Here is an 18,404-nt window from a genome sequence, read left to right on the forward strand (position 1 = left end):
TGTCGTGGACTACACGCTTCACTTACATGTACAATGTGCATTAGAGATGGTGCCCGTAGTAGTGGAAGGCGGGGTCGGTGGCCGGCCGGTGCATCATCTGCTGTCCGTCCATCAGGTAGCCCATGGTCGCCCAGGCTGTCGCGGACTACACGCTTCACTTACATGTACAATGTGCATTAGAGATGGTGCCCGTAGTAGTCCGCCGGGTAGTGCGCGTAGCCCTGGTGGAAGGCGGGGTCGGTGGCCGGCCGGTGCATCATCTGCTGTCCGTCCATCAGGTAGCCCATGGTCGCCCAGGCTGTCGCGGACTACACGCTTCACTTACATGTACAATGTGCATTAGAGATGGTGCCCGTAGTAGTCCGCCGGGTAGTGCGCGTAGCCCTGGTGGAAGGCGGGGTCGGTGGCCGGCCGGTGCATCATCTGCTGTCCGTCCATCATGTAGCCCATGGTCGCCTCGGGGCTGTACGCGCCGCTCGGGCCCGCGTGCGGGAACACTGCGGGATAGAACACTGATTGGTTAATTAGGCTGGCTGTAGCCTGGCTGGGGAGTGGTAGAGGGCTACTGGTAGTTGTAGTCCCATCACTAGCGCCATCGCTAGCTAGTGTGGTGGAGAGGTATGATAAGGCTAATAAGTTTGAAAGTCAGCGTGATGCTTCAGGTGCTTACCTATGATATTGTTGGTTCAAGGAAAGACAGAAAATTTCGATAATATTTTGGAGTGTTTATGAATTAGACAACTTTGAGCTAACCGCTGCAACTTAAGAGCTTTTTATAAAGTTATTGCATAGTTAGTTCGCTTGTTGTCACAAATACCTATTACCAATTCCATCAAGGAATTATGTAACTCATCACCGAAACTATGTAATCGTCAAACAAAAAAAAATGGGAATCGCTTTTGAATTGCACGAATAACAAACTCATGAATCTTTCAGGTAATCGTCAATTATACATAGGTAAGCACCTAATGTGGATCCAGGTAATAACGACCGTCTACATACATAGAGACATATAGGTAGGCTGTTAATCTTCAGCTCATACTTTCGCACACTTCCCGAACAAACAAAGTAAAGGGCATGTAAATCAATTCAATTGCGCGTCCTAAATTATCATATTACTTTTTCCACTAAAATCTATCACGTACCGCCTACCGATTGTGCGCGCACTAAAAGTTAGAAATCCGCTCAATTTTACCACAGAACCGTTATGGCTTCCGATCGCAATATTTCCCTTGGATTATCAATCGTAAAGTAATGGTGTTCGTCCATTATAGTTCCCGATTTCCTGCGTCTAGGGGCTTTATGGTGGCACGCGCCATTGCGCCACGAGGGCCGGGACAAACACAGGCCATGGGGCCATCGTTACGGCCATAGACAATCACTTCACCTTTTTATTCCATCTGAATATGACGGTGGCGGTAACGATAGTTTGGGAGTTAAGCCGTTAATCTTGCCGCAATTGTCTTTCGTATAAGCTGTAGCGATTTTAATAAGGTTCTTACTAACAATGATTCATGACAAAAACGTTGATCTAATTTTCTTTGAGAAATACGAGTATTATTTCGTTACGTTATAATTTTGTCTCTATCACACTCGTATGTAAGCGTTCACGTAAATTCACGTTAACTTATGCATCTTTACTAAGCCACTAAGCAAATTGCGGGACTTTTTTGCACACTTAGCAAAAGAAATGCGAAGGCTTCGATCAGATCGTGTGCATTCAAGCGCGGCTCCTACAGGACAACAGGAAGCAATAACGGAGCCCCCGGCGAAGCCCTATAGGGAACTATGATTTAGTGGTGAGATCGAGAGGCAGCCTTGATGCCCTGTCTCCATTCTCCAATCTCGCGCACCAGCGTGACATAACTCCAAAAAACTAGCTCGCAATAGTCGAGGTCATAAAACACGGCTATTCCTAAACGGTCTGTCGCAACGGCGGATGCGAGCGCAGCCAAGTTTGCTGACGACGGAAAATGGAAAAACCGGAGGGTGGAGGATAGATGGAAAATTGTTTTGGCAATGGACTAAAGAAAATGGCCACCGCATTTCCTGTGGTCAAGCCAAAAGGCGCTTTTCCAATCGCTATATTATTTCGCTGCGTGGTCACGGCGCGTGCCCGCTAGACGGATCGCGACGACTCAATCGATCGCTTTTTGTTTTCATTTATCGTCACACGTCAGTATTTTTTCCTTTTGCCGCATTCCGTGTTCAATAAATGTAACGGCGGATCATACATAATGCGGCGCGCGTGTGTGCGTGGACAGACATAACCCTGTCAGTGGTTCAGCCGTGCCGTATATACGGATAGTCGGTGTTTCAGCTCGGAACGACGGCGCTGGCTAATGAATTTATTATAAGGGCATAAATTGCTCTCTGATGCGACGCCATTACCGTGCCAGCCTGTAAATTACAATTCGTTCGAGCGCGGCCATCGTACGCTATTTCCGACCAATCGTTTATTGAGCTTTTCGCGAGGATTAAATCGTGTTGCTCTCATCAGTCCGGCCTGCGCCGGCTTATTAAAAACGTGCACGCCGAATTAAAATACCAAATACATATATTTTTATCGGTAAAATTACAGACGGACAAAAAGGGAAAATATCTCTAATCCCCGAATAGGCGAGGGCCTACACATCCACACATCTAGATAAGCTACCAGGCGAGCATACATCGCCGATAGTCGGCGGAGGGGCGAGTGATGGATCGCCCGGGACGGGTCAACGAATTCGGACATTATTCTTTTTTACCCTTCTTGCGTTCCCGGCGTTCGCAAGAGTAAGCCCTTTTTCTGCGATGTCCTTTTTTTCCAGGGTGGAATTTTTGTCGGCGGTGCGGGGCCCGGGGACGCTTTATGGACTGTGTGCTACAATTACAAAGTAAAAATAGAATCGGTCGTTTGTAATTCTATTGCATATCGTCGTACTGGGGTTGTGTTTTTAGAATGTGCGAGTATTTTCTTGAGTGCTGTGTTATTTAAGCGAGCCACCTGCTCGTGCGACCAGGCGGCCATAAGTCGCGCGGTCAGCTAAAAGCCCGAAGACGTGCGGTCTCGCGGGACGCTCCCGGCTGCATACTGTATGAAGGCGGACTTTGCGGTCAGCAAACTCAATTTTCGACTTCAAAGTCGCCGGACGTGCGGGTTGAATGCGGAACGGCCGTAATGCCCATTGATCGCCGAATTGGAATTATTGCTGTGAACTGGACACATGGCCACAATGCGCGTTAGACACGCTTTTAGAAGCCACACCAATTTGAAGCCGTTATCATAACTGATCTTTGCTTTCATTGTGCATTACGGCCATTCACGGCGTAATGAGATACCCTTTGTACCATTACTGTGCGTTCTACAACTAAATAGTGTGATGTGGATGTATAAGAAAAATGTTACCTGCTCTATTCGATTGGTCTATCATGGGCTGTACTATCCTACGTCTCGCGTTGATAAACCTGAAACAAGGAGATTAGGATAATTAGTTAATTACACAATTGTTAGAGGGAGACAGTATACATAACATGCACGTCTCTCCCGGGACGAACGCGTGAATAACATCAAAATTACACGAGCCAATTAGCTTGAAAGTACCAGGAGAGCATAGGTAAATCACAAGTGTGCTTTTGAAACAATTACTTGGGCAATATGTTATGCGTCTGAATGAGTAATCACGGCGGGTGCATCGCAAATGAACTGTCAGAGCTGGTTCGAGTCCCGGCGAGGACGCATCTGCGATTGGTTTGTAATTCGATCAGTTTTTTCGCGTAATCAACGGATAATTCAGACGTCACGCGAGTGAAACGCTTCGCGCGGACTACAATGGCGTTTCACATGGAAAAAATGACGCATTCATGTATTCCGATTGAGACGTAAGAAATCCGATGTCATTAACGAGAGAATGGAATGGGACGCATTCATTAACGGCAAAAACATTAACAACGATTGCATATCACGTTGGGAGCTGTTTTTAGCAAATCAAAAACTCTAGTTGTTCTTTTGATCTCTAATGAGTGGATTTTCATTTCATATTTAACTTTAAAACGCACAAAATTTACCAACATGTTAACGCCAAAATATTCAAAAAACGTGTAGCAAATAATATTAATTATGAAGAAGAATATAATAGTTTAACAATGTACGTACCTACTCTTCATAATAAATGTATGCATATGTTTTAGGATTAAAAAAGCAATCTTGAAATCGTACAAAATACGATTAAAGTACAAAACCGGTCTCGATTACAATAAACATTTTAATAACAGAGTCCCCAGTTAACACTAAAACGGCAAGGACATTCAAAATTAGCGTCGAACACCGGGTTAGGGACGAACTATCCCTTGAAGGGTCCGGCAATTACTCGCCGTCGGATGCGTCTAATGTATTGTTAATATCTAGATTAGTTCATTAACTCTTCATCCGCCGGGGGTCTCAGGGACCGTGGGGAGAAAAACGGCGAGTTTTACGACGCACGCGGGTATACGCCAAAACGCCGTGTATTAAATTTGACACTGCTTATTGTTATGACGCCATTTGTGTAATTACAGGAGTTTAGCGGTGTTTTCTGAGCTGTTTAGGATTTTGTCTTTTTAGTTTTAGCGTTTTTGAGGTTGGAACGACTTGATTCTTTTTATTTTATCTTTGATTTTTTGTCTCATAATGCACCGTTATTTATCAAGTCTGCATGTCAATGTTTCAACCACAGACAACTCTAAACAACCGTGTGTTTAGCCCAGCGTTTCTCCGAAAGCAAACCATATAAATAACGCGTGCCATTTCCATTCCACGAATCCAAAATGAAACATAAAACAACGAACATCTGCGTCTATTAAACATTCCAAACAAACAAAAACGTACAATTTTAATAACGCAACCGAATTATTATTAAACTACAACAGAGACAACGTATCTACGAAATTTACATTTGTATAAATGTTATTTTATATCGGACATAATGGCCGACCCCGATAGCGGGGTCTCATAAATCATAAAAGGAGATTTGGATTTGTTAATTTGCCGCCGGCTAGAGAAGGGTTGACGCGGTGTCAAATAGTACTAACCCCGGTGCATTGTGCATTCCAACCCTAAAAATGCATATGCGCCGTGATATATGCGTTCCGTATGCAGATTCGCCGATTGTAATGAGATTTAAGCATTAGTTGAGTTGCATGAGTTGAGTACGACACCCTTTGTTGTTGTTTGGTGTCTGATGATTCAATGGAGGATACGGATTTGAAACAGTACGGCGACTTGGCTAATTTCATGTTTTATTTATGTGGAAGCCTTATGTTGGAAGATCAATTAAGTTACTTCAATAGGTACCTATTACTAGTACAAAAAATAAAATGTAAAGCCGCTAAATCTTTTAGATGTCAAGATATGGGTGTTTCAAGCTTCATATGTGAATATTTTAATGAATTCCCAAATTATTCATTTATGCATAAAGTAGCATAATGTTCAGTTCTCAATTATTTCAGCATTCAAATAACTGTCATGACCATGACCATTTCAAAAACCACTGAATCATAGTAAAGAGTGTACTGAACTAGAAACAAAGTGAAAGTAAAGATTCTTGAGCATGAGCATCCTCGAGTATAACTAAATACTACAATGGCCAGCTCCAGTTATCTGGAGATATGTAACGCGATACAAGCTACAAATAAGGCGCGTGGCCTCACAGACCCTCGCACTCCAGCGCAGGGTTAACACGACCGTTCACGAACGACTTTTGACCATATTTGTGGGTCGCGTGAATTTATTCCGCTTTTTGCTTGAATTTGAATTTGTTTGTACATTGTTTTGCTTCGGGTTATTTGGATTAGGTAAACAAAACATTGTTGTTTAAAACCAAATAAGTTCACATTTTATTCTACAATTATGTGTTATCGCCTTAAATATGAGTAGATATGTTACATTTTTTGCTGAATCACCTTTTACTAGGTGATCCATAGAAAAAACAATTTTAATATATTTCGTCAGTCATGCTGTGTTCAGTTTTTCATTGTCATTTATGAAGATAATTACCTACCTAACACTTATACAGCCTTACTTTTGTATAACTGCCACGGCTCAGTAACTGACTGTTGCTGTAAGACCGCGTTGTTTGTGCCATAGATTTATAAACAAACTATACAAGTGTATTTCCCATTAACGAGAATAAGAATAATCCGGCCATTTCCATCATAACTGATAACAATGATTGCGTCACGTCCGTCCAGTGTAATGCGGCGCTGTAATAACATCGACCTCTTGATATCCCGATAGTCCTTATTATTATTGTGTGATGCCAACTTTCCCTAAATAGGAAAAGTTAAAAAGCCCATTTAGAGCCTGGGACACGTCCCGGCCAAAATAGGGATCGGCCCTACGAGCAACCACCAAAGTAGACTTTACGAACGCAAGAATAAGGTGAGCGAATAAAATTTAATTTGCCCATGAAGTTTTTGGATTTTAATTACGTTAACCAAATTAAATAACGACCGGCAGGAATGCCTGGCGCGGGAGGCGCGTAATTCATCCCTTAAGAATGCAAGGAATCATTTGCCACTGTAATTTGGGGGTAAATGAAAACTTGGATGCCAAGGAATCTAGTTCATTAAAACAATTTATCGGCGACGGGATCGGAACTACGGATTTGATTAAAGTTGGCAAGAATGTGTGTTCATAATTAATCCTTTAAACATCATGCATACGTTTTTCGAAACGTAAAAAGTCTAATGGCACTTTTGGCGCACAGCATACATTTACAGGTTAGGGCAACCGAAGAATTTTTGTAAGTTAGATTGTCCCAAAACAAACTTAGTTTTGCACCGTCTTAATAGACCACCCAAAACTCCAATTCTTTTCCGCATCTCCCAAACCCTCCACTGCCGGGTAACAGCGCGCACAAGTGTGTAAACAACCGCACCCCAATAGAACAATTTATTAGTTGCACAGTTTGGCCGCCAGGTGGCAGGTGGGCCGTAATTTACGTTTTTCCCTAATTAAGCTTTAATTCGCTGGATCGCTGCAACTTACCCACCCGTGCTGTTTGTAAATACTTTTTCTGGCAACTCTTCCTTAAGTTGGTGTTACTTCTTTTCTTAATTTTGGACAAGTGAAGATGAATAATTATGCTTAACTGGAAAATTTACCGCGTTTTTACGTTCAAAATCCCTTTAAATCGGATGTTTATTGCTTTAATTAAGCCAATGGCTATTAAAATGAGAAAGCTCCGAAAAAGCGGAAATATTCATACGCAGCCGCGAATCGTTAGCCCTTTAAGGTTTATTTTCGAAACGCTTAATTTCTAATTTAAATTACAAACACGGAGTCCCTAAACTTTTATCGGGAGCGGGACGGAACCGGGCGGATCCCGAAATTGTAATCCCGAGGTACCAGGGCGACATAGCTTATCGCCGGTGCCGGCCAAATGAAGGCATTAGTTTTCATAAAGCCGCGCAGATAGCCCACGGTCACTCCCTCGGCCTCTGCGAGGGGATGCGCTCCTGGTACCCATCGCCAAGATATATCGACTGCGATATGGAAAACCATTGCTTAGGGAAATGAAACTTGGCCTCTAGAATAATATCAGCTATTTACGATTGCCAAAAATTCAGAATTGCCAGATTTGAATTCCGAAGCGAAACGATTGTCAGAATTCGTTCCCACTTATATCGAACTTCAATAAAATGACTTTCTTATTATGGCACGTCGTTGGGGCCTCAATAACTTTTCAAAAATTTAACTTTATTTACGTTACGAACGTCGCACAAATACAGCAGAGAGATCGCCCCGATGGTACCGAATACGAAAATGATATTGGGGTACGAGAAATCTACATACAGAAATAAAGTTGAGAACAAATCTGACGCGCAATGAACGCAAGGTAAAATACAGTTAGGCACGACACGACACGGCATCGACCGGCGAAACATTGGGTCCCGTTGGCATAATTCATTATTAGTAGGTAGGTAACTTGTTTTTCCTGTCGATAGTTTGTGGTGGCGACAAATACTGCGCGTTGATCAATGCGCGGCTGCGACGCCTCGATTGCGGCGATGCCACAGTTTCACGGTGGAATTGATTTAACGCGTTTTGGCTTTTGTTGACCATTGTCGGATGAGCAAATGCAGACAATTTGCATGATTAGTCCGATATGAAAGACGGCAATTTCTTTAAGCTTTTGCTTTATTCTTTTCATATTTCAGAAGACTCACTTCGTTTATTGGATTCCATCCATGGATGTTGAATTTGAGTTACGAAGTTGTCCTTCGTTAAGTCAACTCAAATTCAAGAAAATAAAGTAAAACTGTGGATTATTAATTACATCATTCTTAGGTTTCAAAGGGTATATTTAAGTTTTATAAAAGTGATGGGTAAATTGGAATGTTTTTCAAAAACTATAAACTTGACATGCGTTTCACAGCACTATTCGGATAATTTTTCAAAGAGATACAAAGGCAACTATTTGTTCCATTCGTGTAAGGGTCTCCTCATCCAGTCGTATAATTTCAGAGCTACATCTGAGAAGATTTGCGGCTTTGCGAGATTTGCTGAAGGGTGAATATTTGCTCGAAAGCCAGTGTGGCCGGCTGGTGATTGATCGGCGATACGAGCCGAATTCCAGGCTTAGGTTCCTGGCTTTCCCACGGGAAGATAAACAATCTTTTAAGCGTTTAAAGTTATCCCGGCAAGGAAAAAATATTGCGAGGTTTTTATAAAGTTGACGAAGATTCGGAGCGGGCGCGTTGTGCGTTAGGAAGAGCGGAAAAACAATTACGATGTGGCTCTTTGTATAAAGCATTAGTATCTTTTGTGGCTTTATTCTTGTATTTTGTATGGTTGCAAGTTGGAAAAAAGAAAGTACATACCCAACTTGGGCATGTACTTTCTTTTTTCCACTATCTACAAATTGCAATGAAATGTTTACGAAAAGTCTGTATTACAAGAAAATGCTCTGAACTCGATGTAATCTTAGACATAGATTTTAATACATAGAGTCCTGTGATTAGTTTAAACTTAAATTCAATCAATCTAGAGCTTTAATGTAAGCTTGATATTGCATCTAGTTTTCAGCTTAGTGTTTCAATTTGGCTATTGTTAAAAGAAAGTCAACCTCTCAACCAGTATCTGGGCACCATTTCTAAAGCACAGTCGTCCTGTTAACCTGAAGGTACCATTCCAAACTACCCTCAGTCCATCGGATCCCAATCCAAAACAACAGAGCCGATCGTCACGTAGCAAATTCTTATAATCCGCGCGACAATAAATATTTTTCGGAATCCACGCGGCGCGGACGCGCATACAAACTGCCGCCAAGTGGCCGTAGGTGGCGCTGCGGGGTCATGTCCAGTTATGATTATAGAGTGAAAGATTGGAGGAATTGGTTGGGTGAGAAAGACATGGCGATCTGAGGGCTTTCCCTCTTATTTTCCTTGGAAAATTGGACAAGATGCATTAAATGATGATTTGAAGGCAAGGGAATTGGACAAGACGCAAGATGATGGCAAAAGAGCACAGAAATCAGAAATCAGAAATATTTATTTGCTTTTACATGGTTTTACAAATTTCACACGTCAACAATAATGAAGAAGAAGAATATTGATGATGATGACGACAATATTATTGACAACTTAGTGATCAGTTGATAGCAATGTTTGTGATTCTTAACTAATTTTATTGGAGTATCACTATTTTATGTAAATCAATACTTGCTAATTCAAATTACAGTTCATAACTAAATTAGAAATATCATTTGTGGCCACTGAACCTTGGCCGAAACTTTAAGCTTTATTCTGAACAATATCTACGCAATCCTTCACATCGCGTAACTATCAAAACAAGTTCCAAGCTGTAAAATGTGTATTCCCGAATTCTTTTTCCTCAATACCACAATGGTGTAGTGACGTCAATAGAATTAGGGTTCCGTTTCAATTGTCGCAAGTGATTAATCTCCCGAAATCCAGCGAATAACACAAGGGAAAGCCTCATTTTAAGGCGCAGACCTAATCCTGGGACAGCTGAGGAAAGTCAGCCAGATCATTCAAAATCAAATTCAAAACGTTTATTGCATGTCACATTACAATTTATATGTTGTTGCAAAATAGAGGTATACATGTGACGCCATGAAAGGGCACAGCAAAACATCATTCCGGAAGAGCTTCTCATTTCATATCTATCCATCCCAAAGCTTCAATGATTGGCATGATACTGAAAATTCAGTGCAATTAAGTTTTTACAACCATTATTTTTCCTTAGGTTAATTACATTTATTTGTGCTGAAAATACTACACTTTACACATTTCCAAACTCGACCAACGTCTTGAGAAACATGCCTAGAGCTAGAGACATACTTTAGGGCCTCTAAAGTTTAGGCCCTCACACATAGGTTTTATAATTTTAGCACAAAAGTACCTACTGTAATTTTGTACATGCCACAGGTTACAAAAGTAGTACCTGACGTATATGACCATGTACCCCAATGACCTGTCTGTTCTCCACCGGCTAGGGTCCGGCGCGGGAGTGCGACGTCTCCCAACCTTGCGCATTGTGCAACAAGCGGGCTAATTGCGATGCCGATGGTTCATTCGAATGATCGGGGGGAATAAATCGATATTTAACCTCGAGTGCTGTGACTAATTTGTGAGTACTTTTTGCAAATTTGAAAATGTATTGTTGATGTTTTAGGGTCTGATTATTGTGCCGATCACTTCTTTAATTGTTTTAGAAAGTAAATTTTCAAAAAAGCATTACCCTCCTTCTAGCGCAGTCAGGTAAATATTGTAACTGTATTAATGCACTTAGACTGTCTCACAGAAACATACATAAAAATCTTCTGTTTCTCTGTCTCTTTTCTCTCTCTCACTCTTATGAGAGCAGATTATAAGATCCATGACTGTGTAAAAATACTTGTGTTCTTCATGCGATCATTTATTCCAAACTCACAACTCCACTCCACTCTCGTAAACATTTTCACAACCAACTCCATCCAAAGCCGATATTTAATCAAAACATATTATCTGTCACAATATTCCGTTGACCCTGTCGATTGGAGTGACTCCTGCACATGGTGCCTAATTGCAAGGACCGTTTCTAATAAAAGGGGGCCGTAGTGACGAATGGCACGGGGGCCCTATGTGAAGATCTGTATTTGAGAGGCGAAAACTGCAATGGGGCTTTTAATGAGGTGGCCGAGTTTCATTTTCTAAAACTTATAAATTATGCAGAATGAAAGTAATATGATGAAGATAACATTTTTGCTGTTGATAGTTGTTCTAACGCTTAGGCTGAGTTGCACCACCAACCGTAACAATAACCGGTGCTTTTTGTATGGAGTTTGAAAGATTTTTGACGTTTGTCAAAGTTAAAGTAAGATGGTGCAACCCAGCCTTAGTAGTGAATACCTTCGTTCAAAGTTTTGGGTAGTTATTGAGTTTTTGAAATTTGTATTGTTTAGTTTTAAAGAAAAGCTAGGAAAGCTCTTGAAAAGCTTTATAGTTTACTCCTAACTTACACCTTGAAGTACCCGCGAATTAAGACACAAATCAATAATTTGTTACCGCCTCATGCGACCACTGAGGGTTTGACGGGATAATAATATTATTTCATAAAAAAAAATGAGGTAGATTTTATTCTGAGCTCTATTTCTACCTTAGATTAAGGCTTCCACGCCACCAATCTCAGTATTTACCATATATCTGCCGAAATTAATATCATCAGCAAATCCCCTTCACGTAACGCTAGGTACGAGTGCGAATGAACAATAAAGTGCGCACTAATTGTGCGCGGCATAAATCGGCAGTAAACATCGGCGCAGATGGCGTCGAACCTTGCGTTGTGGGGGCGCACGCGCAGCGGGTGCATGCGCGAGAGCGGGTTTGAGTTGTAGTGATAGGAGCTAGCGGGTTACGGGAATAATTAGTTTCTGTGTAGCCAGCTCTAGAAAGAAAAATTAGTGACAAAAGAATCTAAACCTTTTTACAGGAAAACGTCCAAGCAAAGCCATTACCGAGTTATAACTGTCACGTTTTTTCACTTTGTCTTGGGGAGGCTGGTCTCTGAAAAATTTGCTGCATCCAAGGGATTTGATACAGACCGATCGTAAAACAATTCAACCAGTGAAGGCCAAGTTTCTTTCAGATGAAAGTTTTTGATAGTGAGTTTATTTTTACTCGCTATAAAATATAACTGAAATCTAAGTTTCAGTTTTCAGTTTATTGAACCACAAAAACCAAATGATCATATCATCAGATTTTTTATTTTGGTCTGGAGATCTCTGTCTGCTGTCAATTCGAGTTTTATAGTCTGAAGATTTCAGCAGTCTGTAGAACATGCCAATGCCAAATCGCCTAACGCTTAATGCATCTTCTCAGACTCCTCCGCTCGTACCGAGGCCCCACCCCAAGACAGGGTCGCGGATAACATGCAATTGCGATAATAGGTCGCCCGCGCCATGTTGCGCTGATTGCCGCGTGCGGGCCGAATTTATTTCCTATTAAATATGGTCGGCAAGGGTTGATGGGAGGTGCGAAGGCCCTTATTTATGGCGCAAGTGTGTCCAAATGTTGACAGCTATATTGAATTTCGTGATAATTATTAATAGGTCTAATTATGAAGCTGTTGAGGCCGAAATAGAGGAACCAGTTTGCGAAATGCTGAGACTAAAATGAATTTGACTAGGATTAGATCTATTGTTCCATGACTGTATTAGCAGTTACCCAATATCGAATACAAAATAATTTTGACTATTGAAAGGACATAATAAGTTAGATAAATACATTTCTCAGATATCTGCTTTGATTTCTGTTTGATTGACTTGCATGCTGAAAAGGACAAAAACGAAATCCTTGCTACTTCTAAGTACCTACTTTACAGCATAATTTGATAATTATGATTTTAAACTATCGCGTTCCATTTCAACTAAAGTTGCGACCCGTGTTTCACTATTAATGTACTTTGATAAAACAAAAACATTTTGCAATTTTATTCAGCACATAAAAAAGAGGGTTTTGAGAAAAAGTACAAATTTTTGAAATACAAACCTACCTATCTCAGAACATGTCTGACACCAGAGTACCAGAGCGCAATGAGTTCTCGCTAGTGACCGCTAATGAGCGCGACAGCAGCGCCGCGGCTGCTGCGGCGGGCGTGCGAACTAATTTGCCGATGATGGATGACGGTGACGCTGTGTGCACGTACTGGTGTCTTATGTGGCCCTGGTATTTACTTGGGACTAATTGCTCATTTTGTACATTTTGTAATTATTATTCTCTTAATGAAGTAGACGAAATTTACAAACATTATTCGAGCAACTTCAAAAATCACTATTTTCAGTAAATATTTCTAAGAACGTTGAACGGCTGAGTTGGACCACCTAACTCTGACCGTAACTATAACGATAACCGGTGTTTTTGTATGGAGTTTGACAGATTTTTGACGTATGTCAAAGTTAAAGTAAGAGATGGTGCAACCCAGCCTAAATGTCGTATTAAGTACATATTATTTAAAAACAGACATTCTTCGAGTATTAGTTTTTTGACGAATAATATTTGGAAGGCCTTCCTAATGTTGTTGCTTCCAAAAATACCACTTCTGCTTTTTGTTGGCTGGAGATCCGAATACTTTGTATAAACATCGGCAATAACAATAAATACAAGTGAAAGCGCCCGTGTTTGTTTACACGTCCAGGGCGCGTCAAAATCCAATACTCGAACGCAAACAATGCATCAGAGAATCGAACACAATCGAGAAATGTATAAATAAAATGTGAATGAATATACACCTACGTCAATGCAAAGGATAGTGTGTAGGTTTCAACTTTTAGAGTACCTATTTTGTAATGTCATTTGGAAGACTGGATTTTGTTTCCAAGGGGTTTAGAGCCATCTACTTTTTTACGCTTCCATTTTCAAGCTTCCAAAATATAAAAAAAACAACACGAGGTCAAATACACGTGTAACCTATTTTCATCAATTTATTTTTTTAGCGAACGCATCGCACCGAGTAACGCCCAATCCGTCAAAAGGGTGCGTTTAAAAAATAAATTGTCAAAGAAAGCGCGGGACCCCACTAGCGCCGCGGTGTCGGGTGGCCGAATCCCGTTACACCATTTGTCACATTAATGACGTAGGATCAGAATCTAAGCACCTGACAGGCGGTGACATCACACTTGACATCTCTGTCCGGCACTTTATTTTGTTGAAAAATCCTTCATGCTCTCCTGGCATTTAAATCTAGACTTACATGACCGTTTTGAGATATTTAGGCCCTACTAACGGCTACTTTCAGTTATGGAATTTCAAATTAAAACGCGGTTTTGACAAATAAGCCAAAAATAAGTTTCATCCTTGAATTTGTCTAACGCCCGTATTCACAAACATTACTATGAGGTCTCACAATGTGCGTGGACGCACAGGGTGACACACGAACCAATAACAGAGCTCAATTCAACGCAGTGCGTTCGATTTTCTGCTTTACTAAAGCAAGCATCGTTTGTGAAAACGATTAATGTGATGTTTTCATTAAGTACATATCATAGAAATTCCTGTGTACCTATTAGTAAATATGAAGGTTTTTGTCTATTCTTGATAACCTTTTAAGTTTTGAGAGATGCTACGCTACACCCACAGAAATAATGTGGAAGACAAACATCGATCGAGGGCGCTGTCGTCCTCCGCCATTTTGATGCATTATTTTAATGGAGCCCCGATAGTGGACGCACCTGCTGACGTAATCTACGGCGCTCGCAGTTACTGCAACTTATGATAAAATACGCTTTGCTAAATTTTGACGTAACTAACGGGAGACTTTTAAAGTTGTGACTCCTTTGTCTGTTATAAGTGCTTGTTACTTCTTAAGCTTAGGAAGAAGCTGGAACTGTAGAGTTGAATGAAGAAACTTAAAGGTTTTTAAATACTACGAAACGGCCAATAGCTTAACTTAGTTTTTTACTGATCTAAATAGTAACATCCTTTAGTTCGGATATTTTCCGTTATTATAACTATGTAAGTAACTAGGTATAGTTGACACATGTAGAGAAAAATAGTACGTTTTATTTCTAAATAGTTCTAGAAATCTAATCGTAAATGAAACTGTCCAGTGTCCAGTTGGACTAATGAGTTTATTGCCGAGATGGCCCGATAGCGCATGACATGTCGTCAACATAAATCAACGAGTAATTAAGCTTTTTAAATGACTCAAAGATTTATGACACAGATTTGTAACGATTTGTTGAATGTAACGTAAAGGTAGAGCCGGCTTTTTGGATATTTCGATCCTTATATTGAGGTTAGTTGGTTACTACATAAATGATCGTATCCATTTACAAACCAGCTACGATTTTTTGAATTGCTCAAAGTACTTTTTAATCGTGTGAATCATCTATAGACAATTTACCGTTCCCAACAGCGCCGAGCAATAAACATTTGAATAAAAACTCCGACTTCTGACTTTCACTATCGAGGAATATTGATGATTTTATTATCTATCGTACAGAGACAAATGCCAGCGAAGAATTACCATACGCTCCGAACGAAAATTTGTCTAACTACTCTATTGTCGCTGGCAGCGGGCATGAAATCATAACGAATAGATTTCCCGCTCGATAGCTGTATCGCAGAGACAAAAGCCAACATAAATAAAAGGATGGTTAAAATTTTAAGGGCCGCTCGGGTTCGGCCGAGGCCATTAGAGGCCCTTACCGCGTAACGAATGTGTCTCGCGGAGATGCCGCCCGAGATCGGACAATTGTTACTGGCCAGCGTGAAATCCGCAATAGCGAAATGGAAAAAAATAACATTCATTTTTCGAACTCACCATCACGCCAACCCATCTGGGATTCCACTTTTGAATTTTCGAATTTTGTCTTCTAATATGCAAATCATTTTGACATTTCATTTTTTAAACACGCGTGAATGGCGCTGCGTCATTTCCATTTTCAAATTATTATTTTTCCTATACCAATTTAATATGCAAATGGATGAGAAACTTCTAATGCTCACTCCGATGCTACTCGTATATTAGTAAACGGTCTAAAATACGATTTTATCTCATAATGAAATGTTAAGCTTGACACTTATTAATTGTTTTACCGTTGTATAACATTTTAACGACGATGATGTCCGTTTTTTCTTATTGATTACATCGACGGCCAACCAGTTCTGTGACAAGTGATGGCATTTAAATAATCTGTGCATATAAATCAGCCAGACAAGGAATTGGGTATTTTTTAGAAATAAACAAAATTGTTTTGGTGGTATTTTGTTTAGATATTCATGTCTTATTCAACGCGTGAATTCATTCATTTCCAATAAATGTCAATTAATGCAATTTATGTTAATTTTTATACGAGCATCAATTAGATTAAGCAAATATTTGTATTAAGTCAATTAACTGTACATAAATTGCGAAATGTGTGCATAAGACGTGTTTATCATGCGCCGCTGTCCGCGGTGGCTGGACGTTACTGGATTAATGGGCGCTGGCCGATCCGCGATTGCTTGTAACGGAACGCGGGCGGATGTGACCGCGCGTCTTGCTGTCACAATTAATTTCCGGTCGCGTTGAAATTGGCGCGAAAACTGTCGCGGGCGGGGGCGGGGCGGGCAGCGCCACCGCGGCGGGAATTTTAATTACGCACTCGTATTCCGAATACCAATGTCGTCTTGTTTAAATTAAATATAAATTATTCGCTCCTAGGCCCCGCTGCTCTCCTGGTATTGCGAATTGCGTTGAATAAACAACAGTTGGATTTTAATTAGTGAGCTTTTCTGGTGTTTTCGGGATTTTAATTCACCTACAGAGTTTAGCTGGAAATTTGTTGTTTCAAGGCGTTTTAGTATTGGATTTTGTTACATTACTTACAGAAATCCCAATGAAAAATACTAGCAAGACGGATAGCAGCATCAAAGTTGCTAATTCTATAATAAAACTCCGCTCAAAGTGTAACGTAATTAGAGGGGCGCGGACGGGTGCACTTCTTGCGGCATTTAACAAACTTTGATAAAAAGATTAAGTATGACAGTTTGAAATATAGCCGCAGTCGGAGGAAAAAATAACAGTGCAAAAGTTTGTCGGGCTCCATTGTTGGGTAGCCGGTTAATTTCGCTGGAAAGAAGCGGGCGCAGGTGTCCCCGCGCTGTATTAATTCCAGCGCCTCTAATGCCTACGTATGACTGCGCAGCTGGGCGCGACTTCGGAACAAATCCGAACGGCATTATGACGTCTCCCGTGACAGGCACACTCTAAATTATTGCCCCCACAATTAACATAATTATTTCGAAAGAAACGCAACTAGATCGTAGTAAAGATACGCGGAGCAATTAAGACGTATATTTGCATAGTGACGCCGCCGTGTGACAGAGCCTTCGCCATTTTGGTTTTTATCTCGGAGATGTCGCTTATCATTTTCTTAGAATATAACGAGCGGGCGCCATTAGCCACGTAATGTTTTTGCTTTATCTCCCATCTCGTTATTCCAGTTGAAGACGGAGTTATGAACCCGCATCGGGCGCGAGGCGTCAAAACGCTCTTGATTACCGTTTTGGCGTTTTTTGTTAACGGCCTGTAGTGCAAGTGTTGCCAGCCCGGTATCGCTATAAATGTCTATTTTAATTGGCCCGTACGCCTTTTATTGCCTTATTAATATGCTAAGTAACCATTATTTTATTACGCCTAAACGTAAACGGTGTAACACGGCCCCGGAATGGTCCAGTAATTCGTAATAATTACTCGCTTATAAACACCGAGCTTCAATTTCCCCCGTATAAACAGAGCGGCGTAACCATAGAGATTACAAGTTAACTTTTCCGATCACAACGCCATAGACAAAGGCTTAAATTATACACGGGTGGATTGGCAGAGACGGATTTACCCTTTCACAATCACGCGGGAGGGTGACAAATGGTTGTCTGTTATTCTGTTTACACGTCCGTGGTTTATATTCATTCGAAAGCAAATCCGGTTATAGTAATTGCGGAATAAAAGGTGAATTAGTTGGGCAGATAACCGGGCGAGTACCAGGCGATCAGATGTCGTAGGTGGTGGGGGAGCGTCGTAATTCAAAACAAGGAGGCCGCTGATAAGAAAGTTTCATTACCCGAATTTAAAACCAGGCTTAATCAGGTTTATGGGGGTCCCGGCATCGGGACGGGAGTCCACCTGTGTGTTTAGGCGCGGATTACTTTGCGAAATTTCGTTTGTATTGGTTATGAGATTAATTTCGCGCCGCCGGTTGAATTACGGCTCTAATTACAGCCTCGCTGTCGAGCGGTAGTTTATTTCTGCGTTTCTAAAGGTTGGATTATTACGGAGAAGGTGAACTGTAAACATATAGCGACATTTCGGTGGGCTTATCTACATCTAAATCGCTTCAGTAAAGCGAATGGAAGCAGCAATTTTGTTTATTTCGGCGCTTTGAGTAGTATGTTGCGTATGT

General features: G+C 41.0%; 1 protein-coding gene across 5 annotated transcripts in view; it reads right to left on the reverse strand.

The window, feature by feature from the left end:
• Nucleotides 1-301: 301 nt before the first annotated feature.
• The window catches only part of LOC135080508 (homeobox protein homothorax), a 341,592-nt gene continuing 323,489 nt past the window's right edge, over nucleotides 302-18,404 (reverse strand). For 3 of the 5 annotated variants that reach the window (XM_063975145.1, XM_063975146.1, XM_063975144.1), the window contains 2 exons: nucleotides 3,389-3,447; nucleotides 302-512 (listed from right to left, as the gene is read on the reverse strand). In XM_063975145.1, the coding sequence (XP_063831215.1) occupies nucleotides 340-512; nucleotides 3,389-3,447 (232 nt within the window). In that variant the 3' untranslated portion in view covers nucleotides 302-339. The remainder of the gene's footprint in view (nucleotides 513-3,388; nucleotides 3,448-18,404) is intronic. The other 2 variants (XM_063975148.1, XM_063975147.1) reach the window with 1 other exon arrangement.

The sequence above is a fragment of the Ostrinia nubilalis genome, chromosome 18, assembly GCF_963855985.1.
Source record: "Ostrinia nubilalis chromosome 18, ilOstNubi1.1, whole genome shotgun sequence".
Lineage (NCBI taxonomy): Eukaryota > Metazoa > Arthropoda > Insecta > Lepidoptera > Crambidae > Ostrinia > Ostrinia nubilalis.